The 18870-nt window shown below is 44.1% G+C and overlaps 1 protein-coding gene across 1 annotated transcript; it reads right to left on the reverse strand.

The window, feature by feature from the left end:
* Positions 1-1778: 1778 nt before the first annotated feature.
* Positions 1779-18870, reverse strand: LOC110340214 (translation initiation factor IF-2-like). Its single transcript, XM_040755233.1, has 4 exons — positions 18734-18870; positions 18297-18639; positions 4522-4616; positions 1779-3064 (listed from the first exon to the last, which is right to left on the reverse strand). The coding sequence occupies exons 1-4, from the start codon at positions 18868-18870 to the stop codon at positions 3022-3024; spliced, it is 618 nt and encodes a 205-aa protein (XP_040611167.1). The 3' UTR covers positions 1779-3021.

Genomic DNA, 18870 nt, shown 5'->3' on the forward strand with positions numbered 1-18870 from the left:
TGTAGTGTTAAAGCTTGAGTTCTAGACCTAACTCTTTTCTTCAAGCAAGTCTCTCCCCACTGCAAAATCTAGGGAGACCAGCTGAGGTTTTAGGATGCTAATTATCAGCTAAGGCAGTCTGACCTGACTCAACTCTTCCAAAGGGGTTTTATTGTGTGACTGTTCAAATTTATGTTCCTACGGCAAGCAGTTTCTGGACTACCTCATTTCAGCCATCACCTTGCTCCCATCCACTTTTGATTGCATTGGTTCTCAAATTTGCCAGCACACCTGATTATCTTCCTTTAAAGCACACCAGAAGTCAACTTAGTGACCCAAATTTACAAAGGCTAGCACCAGGGACATCTGATCCTCACAGAGCTTGATCCTCTACATGCCAAATTCCAAGATCCAGGTGTTTTAGCCATTGGCCTCTTCTCATTGCTCATGCTTACAGACCTACCAAAACTGCCAGAGACCTATTGTGTATTTTTAGCTAAATTTTAGCTAAGTCACAAAGCCTTTTCCTGAAAGCCTGTTAGTGTTTTCACTATCCCCTCAGGGTTAAACAAACTTTCAGGACTCCCCTAAAACATATGAGACATTGAATTTCCTCTCAAGAAACCTAACTTGTAGAGTAATGCATTTCTCACCAAAAAACCTAGTATAAGTCAGGCAAATCTCTCGAGTTCAAGACCAGCCTGGTCTACATAACGAGTTCCAATACAGCCAAAGAAACAGAGAGACTGTCTCAAAAGACAGAGAAACAAATGCTAGTTCTAGTTTAAAAATTTAATGTCTAGGCTAACTTCATTGACCAACCTATATCCTATACTCATAAATCTGTCACAAAGCAGCTAGAATAAAAAAACATAAGCAGTATATAGCACGTTTCTCCTGAAACACTCACAACTCCATCTATTATAACTAGATGCCAGCATATACATACCCTGAATTCCCATTTATTCTAGTTTTCTGCCACCTTAATACAAGGTTTCTAGGAAGAGGGAACCTTAATGAGAAAAGACTCCCGCCAGATTGGTCTCCAAGAAAGTCTGAGCATTAAATTTCAAGAGTCCAGCCTAGCCCGTTTCAGGAGGTAGCACCCCTGGGCAGGTGGTCCTGGGTTATTTGAAAGCAGACTGAGTGAATCCTGAAGAGCAAACCAGCAAGCAGCATTTTTCCATGGACTCTACTTTCAGGTTCCTGTCAATTTTACTCAGTGGTAGAATAATATTGAGAGTTTTAAGCTGAAATAAACCTACTTTCCCCCTCAAAAATGGTCATGGTTGTTCTCTATTACAGCAATAGAAAGCAAACTAAGATATTGGTCAATCTCCTTCCCGAGTATTATTAGAACACATTTACTATTAGTAAAGTTAGTCTGGGATCCCAGACTTAGCCCCTTTCCTTGTTTGGTAAATGTTCAAACCAGACTGGGGAAATGAAGAGGGAACAGTATTTGCAAGGTAGTATTTGCTTGGGTAAACTCAGACAACTCAAAGGTGTAAGCAACACATTTATAGTCATACACATCTGATACAAAGTTATAAGTTATACAAATGTTTACAAAATAAAAAACATTGAATATTGATTGAATTAGCTTTAGTAATACATCTGTGAATAATGGTACTAATGAAAAGTGAAGCTAATATTTAAAGCAAACAATTTGATGTCAGGTGTAGTGGGGCACACTTGCAATCTTAGCATCTGAGAAGTGGCATAAAAGGACCTCAAGTTCAAAGCCAACCTACATAATATGATAGTGGGTGAGGTAGACACAGGACAAAAAAGAAAAGTTCAAGTTCTAAAAGTATGTCATTTTTATTGAAAATGTTAGTCTATTATCCTAACAACTCTTTTCATTTTATATTGTCAAGTTACATGCTGTATCATTAGCCACTCAAGCAATACTTCCCTCCCTCACTATACAGGAAACACACAAATTTTATATATTTACAGTATTAAGGCTAAATATTCAAAGGGTTTTGTTAAGTGCTCTTTCAAATATAATATGGGAATAGCTGACACTCTCCATGTCAAAGAAAAAGAAAATTAAGCTGAATATGAAAACTCTGCTTTCCAAAATCTCCCAGTGACCCAAAAGTAAGATATACAAACAACTAAGGTTTGCTATGGAAATCTCAAATTCTCATTAAATGACTACAAACATTGGTGACATGCTGCTGTTTACTAATCATCAATGCAAACACTTGTCTTCAGGATATCAGCAATGTTTCCACTTACGAGAGCACCGCAGAAGAACTCTTGCTTACACCAAAGCAAGGTAGAAAGGAAATGGTACGGTGGCATAATAAGGCCCTAAGAAAGGCAGCAGGTCGTATAGTTACCTCCTTGTGGGCAAAATCCCTGCCCTAAAACTATGCAACCTACTACCTCTTCCTAGGAACCCATTTCATTCTTGCTGGTCTTCTACGTGGCAGATGCTTCAAGCACATGTTAAATCGGGCCTTTAAGTTGTTTGAAATTCAACCAATTGGAATTCTTTTCACTGATGCTCTTAAAAGTTCTTGGCAAAAGCCAAAAAGATACTGATTAAAAAAATTCAGTTACAAAATTAAAAATTAATCCAATTGCATGAGGATAAAAAAACCAATAATCTAACACTTGGGCAACTGATTATTAGAGTCACTTTTATTTAAAACAATCATCAAAATGAAAACATCAAGTCTCATAAAATGGCCTCTTTTAACCAGAAAATTACCTGACAATAGATATAAATCTTGCTTGTGATCTATCAATTGAAAAAAATAAATGTAAAGCTTGTCCCATATTCAGGCCACATGCTTCCTACTTTTGGTTAGCATCTCCATTGACCCTGTCTGAATTAAAACAGAAGCAAATTCCTGGTCATGCCTTTTGCCACTGGCAAAGACCAACTTTAAGGGAGTATCACTCTCCAGTCATTTTTAAGTTGTCTCACAAAATATACCAGTTCTTCAAATTCTACCTATTTGGAGTAATAAGGATGTTAGTCCTCATGCAATTAATAACCAAATTATAAAGAGATGTCTCCAGGCCTCAGTAAAGCTGTCTCAAAACCATGAACTGGTAGATATCCATGCTGGAAGAAAAAAGGAACAGAAAACCATAAAATTCCTCAGCTACTTTCAACACATTCAACAGGTTATACACATTGTCAACTTAAGAAAGATTAAGCAAAAAAGAATTTCTTGAAAGATTAAGAAGTTCTTAAACATTTCTCCTTTTCTTTGGCATTATTAGATTAGCTGTGTAAATACCCCCACTTACATCATGTTTTATATGTCAAATTTGGAACAAAGATCAATTTTCCAAAGTATCTGTCTATCTACGCCAGATAGTAAATAAAGTTTAAATCTGGTTCAGGATAAATCACTTGGATTGAGCCTGTCCTAAGGACAGTTTTGTTTCATGTACAGATCATACTGACTATGACATTGCACTACAATTATAATTAGATATTATAATTGTCCCTGCCTTCCGTATTCTACTTTTCCAAAATAGTTTGCACAGTAAACATTTAAAACCTGGACCTTTTGGCATTGCTTAAAAGGCCCAACAGATACAGTTTGATCGCTAGAAAAGGGTGAAAAACAAGCCCATTGATGGCGATAACATTTAAATAACCTTTTCTAGTGATCCTCTAATGTTTTCTTTAAAGATACCAATTATGAACTTTGCCACCTGAGTTTTGGTTCCTTTATTCTGTGGGCAAAACTGAGGTCTTAGCAGAGCCAAGACAGAAGCCAGAGCCCCTTTCCTTTTGTTGACCAGTAAGGTCTGTCCAAACCAACATACCAATGAAGTTGCATTAATATCTATAGCATTCTAAGTACAGAAATAAGATAAGCAACCTAATTTGAATTAAGTCCAGAAGTATCCTTTCTAATTGGTATGTCCTATTACCTGAGACATCTCTCCCTGGACGGAAATGTAGAACTTTTCCCATTCAGATATTTGTCTAAATTTCTTGAAACATGCACACTAAAAATGCTATAACAATGTTTATTACACTTTAAGAAAATTAACTGTACAACAAAAAGTCAAAAATTCACCTAAGTTTTATAATATCCTCTAGATAAAAACAATGCAGCAAGTCTACTCCTCAGGGAAGGCAATAGATTGTATAGTTATCTCCTGAACAGGGTAAAATCACTACCCCACAACTATACAATCTACTACCTCACTCTGATAGAGCAATTTTTTCTTCTGGAATAAACAATCTCTTTCAAGAAAGGTTAAACCCTAAATTATCAACATCAATCAAAATTAAATCCACATTTACACTGAACAGAAAACACGTAAGTAAAAACTTGTTCCATTCCCATCGTCTACTTGTAATTTTTTTTAATCACTAAAAGACATGCCCACCATAAACAAATGCCCTTTAAGGCAAGTTATACTTTCAAATACTTCAGTTAGTTCTTGGTCTTCTGAGACCCCATGAATGCAGACTTTTCCATCACCTTAGGAAAGACAGTAGATTGTATAGTTATCTCCCAGTGGTGGGTGTGACCCTAAAACTATACAACCTACTACCTCATCCCACAGTGAAGAGGACATCCAGGGCGAATGTTGAAAGTAATCCCAGGTGAGCACCACAGGAAGCCCTTCTCCTTTGTAATCCTGGTTCCCTGTATGAGGAAAAAGAAATATGAAGTTTAACTGAATACTGTTACATGTATGTTGTAGTTTTAGTATAACTTTATACAATACACTTGGACATCTATACACCCCTAATTCAGTATGTTACAAGATCCAGAATGTTCCCAATCCAAGAGCCTAAAGTTTTCAGAGTATACTACATGAAATTATCTTCAAGCAGTAAATAAAGGTGTTTGAGACATAAATGAACTATGTTCCCACAATCTCATTACATATGTGCAAATAACCTAGAACACTTCAAGTAATAATCTAAAAGTTTCAAGTATTTCAGATAAAGAATCAATTTTATCTGTCTTAGCACTTTTGGTCTTTTTCTTGTAACTGCTACAAATAAAAAATCATCAAATTTATTTACTCCATAAGAACCCAATCTCACAATATCCAATGACTTAAAATCTAAAAGCCCTATGTCATACATAATCCGTTACTAAATACACCAAATGTACAAAGGAATGACATTTGTTTAAATGGAGTCTGCTTACTCCACTTAGTAGTACTTAATGGTCTCAAAAAGACAGAAATAGCTGATAGTGTTTCTGTAAGGATCCTTCCTTTAGCTAGACAGAATTCATAAGGATGGGAACCATAAAATCCAAGGTTTTTACAATAAAAATCCAATACCCCAATTAGTCTAAACCATATCAGTCAGTAGTCTTCAATTAAAGGCTTCAATATTTAAGTAACTACTATAAAAATTTCAGCAGGCAAACGCTGAAGATTTTGTAGTGGACCTAGTAGTGAAGACACCCACTTTATTACAAATATAAGCAAAAACATACAATTCAATGTTTAAGGTCCAGAAATAAAACCATATACTAGGGTCAAAGATTTTTAATAAGAATACCAAGGAGGTTGGGGGGAAGGGGCAGGACAGGACAACTGCCACAAATATGAAGTCAAAGAGACACGTTTCAAATTTTCCTTATTCACTTCATACTGAAACCCTGTACAATTAATTCAGCCTTTCTAGCCCCCATCCCATTTTCCTATTTGTAATATTAACAATGAACATAAAGATCTATGAACAGAGGGAAATATTTAAGCACACACCAAATTTCCATTATTTCTAAGTAAATCCGTTACTAAATATAACTTGCCCCAAATTCGAGCACAGAATCACCAACATACTCCAACAGAGCTCATTTTTGACAATGCCAAGATATGCACTTATAATCACTGTCTCTAGCAGTGAAGATTATTTTTTGCTCTTTCAGAGGACCCAGCACTTATATTGTGTAGCTCACAACCACCTCTAACTCCGAACTCCAGGGACTTGGAGGCCAAAAGAGAGCATCTGTCCTGAGCATGTGCATACGCATACACACAAATCTTAAAATAATAATAAAAAAACAAGAATCAACCCCCCCTCCAAGAATCCAAGATTGCTCTCTGTTCCAAGTTCAACACCAATCTCCAACCAACTTCCTCATTTAAAGCATGCTTGGGGCTAGAGAGGTAGTTCAATGTAGAGTGCTTGGTAGACCCCAAGTTAAATCCTTCCCAACACTGCACAAAACAGTGCAGACTCTTGGAATGTTATAAAATGCCCGCCTCTGTGTATGCACATGCATGTGTGTTTGAGCACATATGCATGAGTGGTGCTGAAAGGGCAACCCAGAACTTCATACATGCTAAGCAAGTGTTGTAACACTGAGAAATACACTCAGCCTTAAAATGCACTATTTTTCAATCTTAATGAGTGCAGTATGCTTACTGTATAATGTTTCTTAAGCCAATAATCAATCTAGTAATTCAAGACAAGAGCTATTAACAAAATTCCCAGGATGGAGAGATGGCTTAGCAGTTAAGGACACTTTTTCTTTCTCTCAGAGAAACCAGGTTCATTTCTCAGCATCCACAGAGGCTCACAACCACCCATAACTTCAGTTCCAGAGGATCCAATGCTCTGACCTCTGTGACACAGATACACGGGTGAGTGAAACATTCAATCCAAAAAAGTTATTTCTTAAAATTTCCCAATTTTTATAAGGTATTTTTTTAATTGGGTCAAAACAAGGTGCACAGAAATCTACTACATTGAATCACTATTCATTATAGCTATTTCCACCTCTCCCAACCCAACAGCAAGAAATATTTTTGTATCCTTTTTGTTACATGTGAGAAAAGGACTTATTTATCGCCCAGCCTAGGCCCAAAACTCATAAACAATCCTCCTGCTCCAGATTTCCAGTGCTAAGACTACAGTTGTGTGAGCCACCACTCAGTATCTATAATTCTGAACAGTTCTGACCCAGGTCTAGTCATTCATAATACAAAAAATATCGTTCACAAACCAATAAACCATTAACTCCTGTACATGATTATAGTCACAAATTGATTTTGGTAGTAACTGTTCTCTCTCTGTTATTTAGACATTGATTAGGACAACCACTGGAAACTAAAACATAGAAGCCAAGAGGAAACAATGTTCAATGAAGCAAAGTTAGAGAAACAGACAGAAAACCCATCTTACTCCATTTAGAAATAAAATAACTGACAACTATGAAACACTTGGATACTGTGAGTCAGAGAGGTAACTTTGTAGTACATTAGGTTCTTGGTAATTTTCTTTGTCTAGAGAGTAGCTCAGAAAGTTATTTTACATTTTATATATATTTTACTTGATTGGTTCCAACTATCCTACAAGAACAAAGTGTTCCTCTAGTTCTACCTCGTTTCACTAACTTACTATACACAACTCAAAATTAGAGCACTAGCCACTCACAATTTCCCTCTATCTCAAATATTCAATTGAATATGAACTGCTGGTGCTTGCTCAATAGTGTAACATAATAAACTCTCCAATTGGTATCTTTACTTTCTTTTGATAAAGAACTTTCAGTACGTCTAGCAATGGGAAGTAATTTCTGAGCACTGGACAGGATGGCATTTTCTAGATTCCTGTTTCTCTAATCAAAGTAACCCAATTCCAAGATCTCTACCATTCTATTAAATACACTGCACTAACCCTGAGGTTCATGTTAAGTTTTAAATAGCAAAGTATTTACTAGGTCACATTTCCCAAAAGGACCATTTCCTTTCTTAGACATGGCAGATACTTAAGACACTTTTGATTAAATCAGTAGAGCTAATTAAGTTCTGAAAACTGTTTAAAAGGTAATCAATGCCAAGTCAATCCTCAGTGCTCCTTTTCAAGTTTTCCACTATACAGTGGAATATTAGACCAAATCATCTGCTATCACACACAAGCAAGTTCTATGCTATCCCCATACACTCTGCTCTAAAGTCTAAACACATGCAGTTAGGATAAGGCAGTGACTCCAACCTGGATGACTTGTTCAGCTTGTAGATTCTCAACTTGAAAAAAACCTTCCTTCCCTACACTAAAAATACCCTCCACAGCCACCATAATTTTTAACCTAAATTTATTTAATATAGATTACAGAACCTGCTAAAATTAACCATTTTTAATAGACAATTCCTTTCTAGACATTAGCCAATCACACAAGCCAAAAGAAAACAAGATACGGGGCCAGGCACTTGGGAAGCAGAATCAAGAGACTCTGAGTTCCAGGCTAGCTACAGATGTAGAGAGCTGTCTCAAAATCAAAGACTAAAAAAGAGAACAAAGCAAGAAGATGCAATAAAGGTGATGTTGTTATGCCCAGGACGTGGGACCCATGAACACGACCACCATAGAACCAGGTACCGATGCAAATACACAAGGGTTTATTGAATGCAAAATCGATTTCGGACCACCCTACAGCACTCTGACAGAGAGGCGCAGTACTGAACCAGCAGGGGAAAGGGAAAAACCGTAAGCTGAGGGGTTGTACATGCACGCATGACATTTTCTGATTGGAGTAGCAAGGTGACTTTCTGGCCGATTGGCCCTGGGGTTAAGCAAGCAGTGAGGAATTTCCACTAGAACATCTGGTGACCATGATAACCTGTTAAGTCTCATGACTGGCTGACTCGGGATGAGGAGTTTTGAAACAACTCTTAGCCATTTGTGATTTTTCCTGGAACTGGATTCAGTCAGGGGCCTCTCAAGATGGTGTCTAGTCCAAAATGGCATTAGCTTTCTTTGCCTGGTCCCACATCAAAGAGTATTAAGAGGGGACCCATCAGGGCTGATATTAGGGTGGTCATCCAGGGAGAGCTATTGATCTAAGATTCTAACCATCCCTGGTTGGCCTCTCCCGCCTGTCTTCGTTTGTCTAACCCTTCTCTGATCTTAGCCACATTGTCTTTGATGACTCCCGAGTGGTCCCTATAAAAACAACATTCTTCACCAAGCATTGCACAAAGACCTCAGTGTTGTAAAAATAGGAGATGAAGCCCTTGTCAGTTTTGGAGGATTACCTCTACTAGAGAGATGAGGGAGTCCTCCAGATATGTGATGGAATCTACCACCTTGCGGAGGTCTGCATCTAAGCTAGTCCTTAATTTAGAATAATGGTGATCCTACTGAACAAGAGCCATGGTGCCGGTGCCTATGCCAGCTTCCATCCCATCATCAAGTATAAGGCTAAGGGTCAAGGTAGTTACAGGCTCATGCCTTACCCATTTGGGAGCTCAAAGGGGTTAGGTAAATCTCTGGAGAAACTCGTTATTGGTATAATAGATCAGCTGGGGAAGCAGCCCTAGGACACCCTTGAGCTCTTCTGAGCACACTCTCATAGGCACAAGCCATTCGACCAGTCAAACAACTAGATAATTTGACCCCCAAATGAAAAGTTTGCAGAGGTGGCTTTGGCTTGGGGGTGCCTGGCCAATGCAGGTGCCTTGTCCAGTGACCTGCTGGAGCGTCAGGGATGTCTTGGACTGCCAGTAGCAATCCCTGGAGTTAAGAGCTATTTGAGAATGCTCCTGGCAGTGCAATCCCTTCATAAATAAGGGAGTGTAGTATAACACAACCAGCAAGCGGTGGTTAAATCTAACCTAGAAGCATCCAGGAAGAGGTAGGATTAAGAAGTCCTTGGTGGTAAAGGGCTGCTTAGGTCAGAGTCAGTAGCAGTGATAATAGTCACAGGAGTAGTAGATTGGGCAGAGAATGTGAGAAGTGGGCCTGGGGGGAGGGGCTGGGAACAGGGTTAATCAACTGGTTGGGGCCTATCAAGGCTGAGGGACAATTGCAGCCTACAGATGGTAAAGGTTACTTTTGGATCCTGGTCTCACTGGTAAAGCCCAAAACACCAAGTTTCATCAGTGGTCCAATCAGTTTTTCTGCCAGCCTCAGCAGATGTCCAGTAGGCTGCAGCACCTTCCAGCAGTCACCCAGGGGTGATTAGAGAACATTCCTTTTAGTAGCAGGGGTCTCACAATCAACTTCTTACCTAGGGTGCAAGTCCCTATCCCTGTTTTTATGTCCCCTGCCCGTTGGACAGTTATCAAATCCCCATGGTGGTAGAGGGGGTTGGTGGTGGGTGTGGTGGTGGTGGGTGTATGCGGCCAGTTGATCCACCCAGTGGATTCACATGCCCAACTGGCACAATAACCATCCCCTGGCCCTCCACATTTCTTACCCCATTTCTTATATCGGGCTTTGGGGTGGGAGTGTTCTGGACATAGTACCCCAGGTCCCCCAGGAGTTACATCCATACCCAGGCCGAGGAGTTCCAATTGTCTCCCACCAAGTCAGAAAGGTTCACATAGAGGTCGGGTAACCAGGTGCCTAAAGGACACTGGTACTATTGGCTGTGGTCTCCTGTCTGCATTGACAACTATCCAAGTTTGGATCTATCAGCAAGGGAGTTTTTGTAGCTCAGACATCAGCAGATGTCTGTACCAATAGGATGACTGATTATGAGGGTTGTTGTCCAAGGTGTCTCTGGATTTGAACCTTGAGCAGATTGGTGGAGTGTGCTGTTGCCTCCCATCCTTGGCCACAGTAGTCTTCCTTACCAGCTCTGGTGTGGGAGTAGTGGATCCAGGTGGCCACTGTCAACTTTCAGGACTGTGGGAGTAATGAGCAGAACAATGATGGGTCCCTTCCATCTGAGTCTATCTGAGTCTATATTTTCTTGGTTCTCTTTTGACAATGACCCAATCCCTGGGTTAAACCTTTGATTTTACTGCAGACCGATCGCCACCATCCCTTTAGATGTGTCACTGGAAGTCTTTATGCAATCTAGATCTTCCCAGGTACATTAGGGGGCCTTGGGCAACATAGGGGCTCTGGGACCACAAAGCCAAAGCCAACATAGTCACCACAAAGGGTCAGCCTGCATAGTCATCTCTGGGGATGTCTTGTTTGCCAAATTGTTGCCTCTTGGCACTGGCCCATATCCCTTTCATTGTCCCAGTCAATGGATAATAGCCAGTTTCTTTGGGTGCCAAATGGCCTTTAGGAGGGCTACAACCTCATGTTTGTTTTTAATACTTTCCTTCAGCAATCGAGCCCTCTTTCTTTGTATATTGCTCCATGTACATGCGCACTTGCAAAGGCATATTGGCTATCAGTGTAAATCCTTTTACCTTGGCCTAGTTCTAAGATCTTTGTCAGAGCTGTAAGCTCTGCCTTCTGTGACAAGGTGCTGGGAGGCACTGGCTTGGCTTAGCCCAGATCACTTTTTCAAAAGTAGTCACTGTAACCCCAGCATACCTTTGTCCATCATGTACAAAACTGCTCACACCCGTATACCAGATAACCTCTGAGTCTGGCAGGAGTGTCCTGTAGATTGGGTCTGATCCTGTGCACCCGTGCTACAATCTCGGAGCAGTCATGTAGGGGCACTTCCAGGTCTGGGTCAGGCAGCAGTGTAGCTGTGTTCTGAGTGGTGGGAACATCATTCTGGTGGGATTTAGCAATAATGCCTGATAGTGGATTAGGCAGGCATTACTGAGCCATTGATCAGGAGGCTGTTTGAGTACCCCTTCAAGAGCGTGAGGGGTAGCTGTGGTTAGGCTATGTCCCAAAGTCAATTTGTCTGCATCTTTTACCAGCAAATCCATCCCCTGCCACAACTGGGTCTAGTGTGTTGGACAAGCAAGTCAATGGTAGCCTGGTCAGGGTTAGTTGGCCACTGACTCTGATCTCTGGGTTGTGCCATTCAAAGGCAAAGTAAGGTTGGTTCAGGGGTGCCAATGGCATCCTGTTAAGTCCAGGACAGCATATCAAGTGTGCTCCAGTGGGTTGAGCGGGATATATGGGTTTGGGACTGTAGGATGAATGTCCATTACCCATTTGTTGACTTCTCTCAAGTCCTGAACTGATTGATAATCATCGGCATGAGGCTTTTTGACAGGTGGGGGGGAGGTTTCCTGGACAACTGAATAGGCCTCAGTACCCCCAGGTCCAACAGCCGCCTTATGTGGGGTGTTAAAACCTGTTTTAGCCTCCCGGGGCATGGGTACAGGTGGACGGACCTGTTCCGTGTTTTAGGTTCACTAAACTTGAACCTAATGTTTTGTGAGTCCCATATCTCCAGTTTCAGCTCAGGCTTGAGGAAACTAAATCGTATCTTTATATGTCAGCCTCTGGCTGGACCTCAGGTTAGTGTAGCCTGTACTTATGCTTTAGGTCATGAGTCATGAGCACCTGGACCAGTTCTCAGGTTTCTGGAAGAACTTTGGCCCCTTTATGGGAGAAATGGATCTGAGCCTTCATTTTGGGAAGGTCTTGTCTAGGAGAGGATAGGGGCATTCTGGTATTACTAGGAATGAATTACAAGTCCACCATTCTCCAAGTAGTCCCTTAGTAGGATTTTATTCCCATGGCCCCCTGAACCCAGGTTTGTTTGTTGGACGTGGGCCCAGATGATTCTAAAAGCAATGGATTTTGGGCCCCAGTATCAACCATGAAATTAATCTTTTTCCCCTCTACTCTTAGACTTACCCCCGATTTGGGGAGGGGATCCAAACCCCACCTCCCCTAATCTCTGTCTGTCCCTTGCCTAAGGACATTCGTTTCCTTACTCTTTCTTTGTGCATTCTCTAGCCAAATGTCCCTCTTCCTGGCACTAGGCACATTGGTTCTTTCCTAGCCTGGGTCTTTCTTTGTTACCTCTATGTTCTTGGTCCCCTTTCCTGGCAAAACAAGCACCTTAATTGTCTTGCATTTTTCAGATTCAGCCATAGCAGCCAGTAACACACATTCATTCAAGATGATGGCTTTTACATGGTTCTTCATCTGCTTTTCCTCTGCGCTTTCCCTTCCACTGTACATGTTTTCAGCCACCCATAACTAACTCTGATATTTTCTACTCCTAGATAGTCTATCCTTTGTTACTTTTCCTTAAAACTTGGGGCTGCCTGGTTAAGAAATGCTAGAACTAAGGCAGTTGTGCCTCCCGACTAGTTTGGATATGGAGTATACCTCTGGAAGATATCCTGCAGCTGCTCTAAGAATGCAGCTGAACCTTCTTCTGCCTCTTGTCTATCACAGGCCTTACTCAGATTTGCAGGCCATGGAGCAGCTACTTTGAGACCTGCTAACAGTCTGGCAATAGACCAGGAGGCTCCCCCTACCTTCAGTCATGTTGTTGTCCCATCTGGGGTGGGTCAGGGGGAAGGCAGCATCATTGAGAGCCTGGTTAGTGGTAGGCTCTCCAGAGGGACCCAGAACCAATTTCCAGGTCCTCACCTGGATCCGGATAGGTCTCTTCTCCAGTGAATAGGATCGGCAAAAGCTGACAGTCATCCCAGGTGGGCTGGTGTGTAGAGGATAGTTTCGAAGAGACTGATCAAACCACGGGGGTTTTTCAGAAAAAGGGGGAATTTGGAATTTCTAGTTATAGAAGTCACTTGTGGCAAAGGGCCAATAGTGAAAGAGTTGGTGCCCAACTGCACCAGGGATACCTGCAACTCTCAAAGGGAAGATGACAGCCGAGTCAGTCAGTGTCAGGAGGTCCCACCCTCCCCTCCTAGTACTTCTGAATGGCCCCAGTTCTCTCCCTCTGGGTCGTGCACTCACGGATCCTGACCAGCTTCCATAGGGGCTGCTGCCTGTTCCCCCAGAGCTTCCATGGGTGCAAACCCTGCAAGAGGAGTGGGGACATAAGGTGGGAGTGGAAGATCTATTCTTTAGTGTTTATGTCCTGGTAAACGGGGTGAGGGGGTGGGTGTCAGACTTTTCTGAGGTCACCTCAGCTGTTCAGCTACCAGAATTTCCACCTGTTGAGTGAAGAAAGGTTTGGGGGGTGAGTGGACTGGCCCTCTATAAAGGCTCTCCAAGTGACAAAACAGGGAACCTGGTCGGGGTAAACACGGAGTTGGCAGGCAATGATCAGTCCAGGCATGAAAGTTCCTTCAGGTGGCCAAGCAACCCTAAAAGTGGCCCATTCAGAGCTGCAAAAAGTAACCAACTTTCCTTTATGAACCTCAACTCCCTCGTTTTGTGCTGTCACTTTCACATCTTTCCACGGGGCCAAGCACAAGTCCAAAGGGGAAGAAGGGGTCTATCCCACGGCTTCTAAATATACAAAACACAAACAGTGAGTAACAAGCAAGACGAGGGCACACAACCCCCCCCAAACAACCAACAATAATGCAAAAACAGCAACAGCTCGTGATCCCTCAGAGGGAGGAACTCTCCAGGCTCAATTAACCAAAAAAACATTCACACTCGACATTCTCCGTCCTTTATCAAACAAGTTTTGGGGGTTCCTCGTTCCCTTCCCAAGATCCAGAACATCTTCTGGACCCTGGTCCTCCAGCGCAACCGCCTGTCTCAGACACCGACTTTTACTGGACCACATTACAGATGAGGCGTGCTTTTGAAAATAAAAGTACAAAAAGACAGAGACAAAAAGATTCACTGGCCAGTCAAGAACTCCTCAGGGCCCAAGTCTGGGGTATGTGTCCCGGACAAGCCCCCAAAATGTCATGACCAGGATGCAGGACCCCCAAACACAACCACCACATAACCAGGTACCAATGCAAATACAAGTTCAGGCCATATGACAGCACTCCAACACAGCAGGAGAGAGGAACAGCCCCGAACCAGCATAGGAGAGTCTATAAAGGTAAAACTGCAAGCTGGGGGGAAGGGGAGTCGCGGAACACATGCCTTGGCATTTTCTGATCTTGGGCCAATTGGCCCTGGGGTTAAGCAAGCAGTGAGGAATTTGTTAGAAAATCTGGTGACCATGATAACCTGCCGGTTAGTCTCATGACTGGCCGATTCAGGGATAAGTTCTGAAGCAACTTTTAGCTGTTTGTGGTTTTTCTTGGAACCGGGTTGAGGGTCCAGTCAGGAGCCTCTCAAGATGGTGTCTAGTCATCCTAGTCCAAAATGATGCTAGTTTTGCCTGTTCCCACAATGTCAGTCCTCTCCTAGGACTTCAATGTACTATCACCTTAATGGAAATATACAGATGAAATAGAAAAGGCTAACTCAATTAAAATACAATGCCCCCAAACCATAGCCACCACACCTATCAATTTAAAGCAAATTATCTAAAATATCTCAAAACATTCCTAGGAAAAATAACAAGGGGATACCTTTCAATAGGCTTAGAGAATTTAAATCTATCTTATGTATGGAAAAAGCCTTATCTGAGATAAAGCTGTGGATAGACAGAAAGCATCTTTACAGTTGTATCCAGCTAGCAAAATCTGATTTGTGAAAAGCAGCTAAACAATTCATCACAGTTGCATTATTCAAAATGGTACACACTGTAATTAAAATATACTTCTCCTATAAATGTAAAATACTCTAGATTACACTAGAGTCCACTCCTAAGTGATTACATAATGCACAGAATGTCCACACAAGCAAAGATCATGTTAAGGATCTGGAAGCCAGTCATTCCTCTAGTCCTGAGGCAACATGAGATCAGTAACAAAAATTGACAATTAGTATTCTGAAAAAGATCCCTTACAGTGTAAATAAAAGTTCCTCAAGGCTGGTGGTGGTGGCACACGCCTTTAATCACAGCACTAGGAAGGCAGAGGCAGGTGGACCTCTTTGAGTTCGAGCAGAGCCTAGTCTACAAAGCTACATAGAGAAACCCTGTCTCAAAAAAATTTTTTTAAGTTTCTAAAGGTATTGGAAGTTATTAATGATTGAAACACATGCTAGCCTTGAGTGATAAATACATTTTCCAACTCATACACAATTAAGTGAGAGGTACAAATGTCACTAAACGACTATAGAGCACTGTCACTAATATTCCTTGGAGACCAATGTTACAGGGAGGAAACGTCAGTTAGGACTAACATTTTTTTTTTTGCTACTCACAAAATGCTGTTTTCCAAGTATACAAATGTACACAGCTTAATTAACACATTATTTCATGCTTCATACTTTTCTACAAAAAAAAAATTGATCACCACACACAAAAGTGATACAGGATTTGGAAAACTGGTGTGGTTTTCCACCTTCTCTTTTTGAAACAGGGTCCTACACAGCCCAGACTGGCCTGGAACCATCTATGTAGCTGAGGATAATTTATAACAATGGTGGGATTACAGGCAGATACTACCATGCCTAACTAGAGTGCAGAGGATGGATCCCAAGGCTTCGGGCATACTTGGCAAGCAACTCTACCAACTAAGTTGTATCTCCAGATTGGGCTTGGTGGTACCTCAAAACCTTTGTTGTTGTTTTTGCAGGGCTGTGGTGGTAGATTCCTTCAATCCCCCAACCTGGTCTATAGAACTAGTTTAGTTCAAGACAGCCAGGGCTATGCAAAGAAATCCGTCCCCCCTCCCCGAGGTGGGGGTATTACAATTACTCTTTATGGTGTCTTCACAAATTTAGAGATCAAAAGATAACTTGCTTGAGTCAGTTCCCTCCTTCCATTATGTAAGTGAGTGCCTGGGATCCAAACTCAGGTCACTGTTGGGCTTTATCACTGAACTGTCTCCATTCTCTAGATGTACTTTAACACCAATTATTTCCCTTGATGGTGAGGGTTATTGGGGACACTTCCAGATCCCTTAAAAAATTAAGATCTGAGACCCACTTAATTCACAACGACTAACTATACATTTAAGAGAATTTATTAGCACTAAAAACCCAAACCACCAATTCAGGCATGTTACAGAAGCTTCCTACCACTGAGCAACAACTCCAGCCAAGACCATTTGGTAAATACTTCACTCTGTGTAAACTCAGTGAATTACACTTTTATTCGGGGTGGGGATGGGGGGTGTTGAGACAGTGTTTCTGTGTGTAGCCCTGGCTGTTCCCAAAAGATCTACTAGGATTAAAGGATTGCACCACCACCACCCTGCATATTCTTTATAGCTGTATGTTTGCTTTCCTCAATTTTCCCAACTTACAAAACTACTGAGTCTCGAGTGCAACTTCAACATACACTGAGGGAGGAGACGGTCTTCTCCAAGACTGTAAAGGCTATCAAACTCTACAATAAAATTACTCGTGAGGGTAAGATGCACACCCCTTTTACTTTCCTTATGTTTTCAAATAGTATTTTAATTGTTACACTCAAAATACTCAAATTTTCCAAATTATTACTGTTTTGGGTGACACCAGAATACAACGAAAAGGAGGCCAGAATGCAAAAACAAATATGGATTAAACTGTTTTTTCCTACAAAACGGTTTCAGCTTCACATTCAATTTTCGTCAGAAGATTGTCAGGCAATCAAAAAATGAGAATGCTAACTGTTCTTAAAGAACAGGGTGCCAACATTTTTCGACAAAGTTAAAGAAATCTGTCTTTATCTTGCATTTTCAACTCAGTTTCTCAAGTTCTCTCCCTCCCCTCTTAGGCTTTGATGATGGGACTTTCTACACAAGTTTACAAGTACAATGCACCCGCCCGCCCCTTGCCACAGAGGCTCCACCACCACCACGCTGGCTCACGGAAGAGCACCGCTGGCCAAGGGCATAAAGGTTACCACGCTGCCTCCACGAGAAGCGCGCCGACAACTTCATCAGCCGCCCTTCCGAGAGGCCCAGGGTCCCAAGAGTTAGCAGCCTCCCTCCCGGTCAAGAGGCCAGCCTCGTTTCCGGTGCCACCCAGCGGCAAACCTCCTGCCCCATCCCGCGGGATACAATTTCCTCCCGCGCTCGGCTCCCCCTCCCGCTGGCCAAGGACGGGGCCTCCGCGGCGGACCTCCAGCCCGGGCAGCTGCTCCAGCCCCGCGGGCCTACTGCGGCCGGGCCGAGCGAGCGGAGCTGGGGAGGGCGAGCCGCCAACGCTGCTCTCCGTCCCGCCCCGCCAGCGCCTTCCCCCCCCCGCCCCCAGCACTTCCTACCTTCCTGCATCCCAACCCCCAAAGCCAAGGTCTCCCCGGCCCACAAACCAGGCGGCGGAAGTGACGTCACGGGGCCCGGCACCGCCCGCAGCCAGTCACGCCACGGCAGGAGGCCGGCGCCGGCCAACCGGCGCCGGCCAGGGGCGGGACTTCCGCCCGCCGCCAGTTTGATTGAAGCGCGGGGGAGGGGCGAGGTGAGGAATGTGAAGAATGACCCCCTCCCCCGCCTGGTCGCCGCGGAGCTGGGCGGGAAGCAGAGGGGGCTGGGGCAGGCCAGCGGCCACGCGGCACCCCCTCCCCCGCCCGCGCCCCGCGGCCTCGGCGCGCCGCCGGCCCCGGGGACACCCGCCTGCCCGAGGCGGCCGCGGCAGCCCACGGGTCCCCGGGGTGCGGCGTGCCAGCCCTCGAGCCTTCCCTCCCGCCCGCCCGCTCGCCCGCCCGCCCGCTGCCGCGGCGGGTCCGGGGAAGGAAAAATGGCGACGGCCGCACGCTCGCCCTCACACCCGCGGTACCCACCTCAGGCTCGCGGAGAAGGCCTCCTGCCGCCGCCGCGGGAAGAGCCCGGCCTTCCCCTCCGCCGCCGCGCCCGGAGAGCAGCGCGCCAGAACCCGGATGGAAGCGCGGGCGGGCGGGCGCCGCCTCGGCGGCCTGGGGGAAGGCTACGCGCGCGCCGGGAATCCGATGCGGGGCGGGCGCTGCGGGCAGCGCGCGCGCCCATTGGCGCCGTCTGTTGACTGACGCGCGCCTCGCCCTTTCGCCTCCGCCGCTCGGGGAGGCTGGCGGCTGAGCCCGCCCCGCACTGGGCGGCCGCGGCGGAGAAGGCGGGTCCAGCCCGCCCACCGTGACGGCTCCTCTCTCCCTGCGGGAGAACCGGGAGAAGAGCGAGGAGCGTCCCTCGGCCCCGCCCTCCGCGCTGATGGACAGGCCACGTCACACGGCCGCTGGTCGCTTGCCCAGCTGCGAGGCGGGAGCCGCCGGAGTGCCCTGGGCGGGTTTCACGTGTGCACGCGGTGTAAGGTCCCCCGGAATCTTCCCTCTCAGCGGCCCCGAGGCCGGGTGCCGAAGCTGCTCTGTGCCTCCGCTCAGCCAT

This window comes from Mesocricetus auratus, unplaced genomic scaffold (assembly GCF_017639785.1).
Source record: "Mesocricetus auratus isolate SY011 unplaced genomic scaffold, BCM_Maur_2.0 Super-Scaffold_100013, whole genome shotgun sequence".
Lineage (NCBI taxonomy): Eukaryota > Metazoa > Chordata > Mammalia > Rodentia > Cricetidae > Mesocricetus > Mesocricetus auratus.

Bases quoted from the DNA above. Each gene is read 5' to 3' on its own strand.
- LOC110340214 (XM_040755233.1), bottom strand. From the start codon at position 18,870: ATGGCTGAGCGGAGGCACAGAGCAGCTTCGGCACCCGGCCTCGGGGCC. The intron at 18,640-18,733 runs GCAAGCGACCAG...GTTCTCCCGCAG, and splicing joins GGCTCCCGCCTCGCAGCTGG to GGAGAGAGGAGCCGTCACGG. The intron at 4,617-18,296 runs GTGGGTACCGCG...TTCCTCATACAG, and splicing joins GCCTTCTCCGCGAGCCTGAG to GGAACCAGGATTACAAAGGA.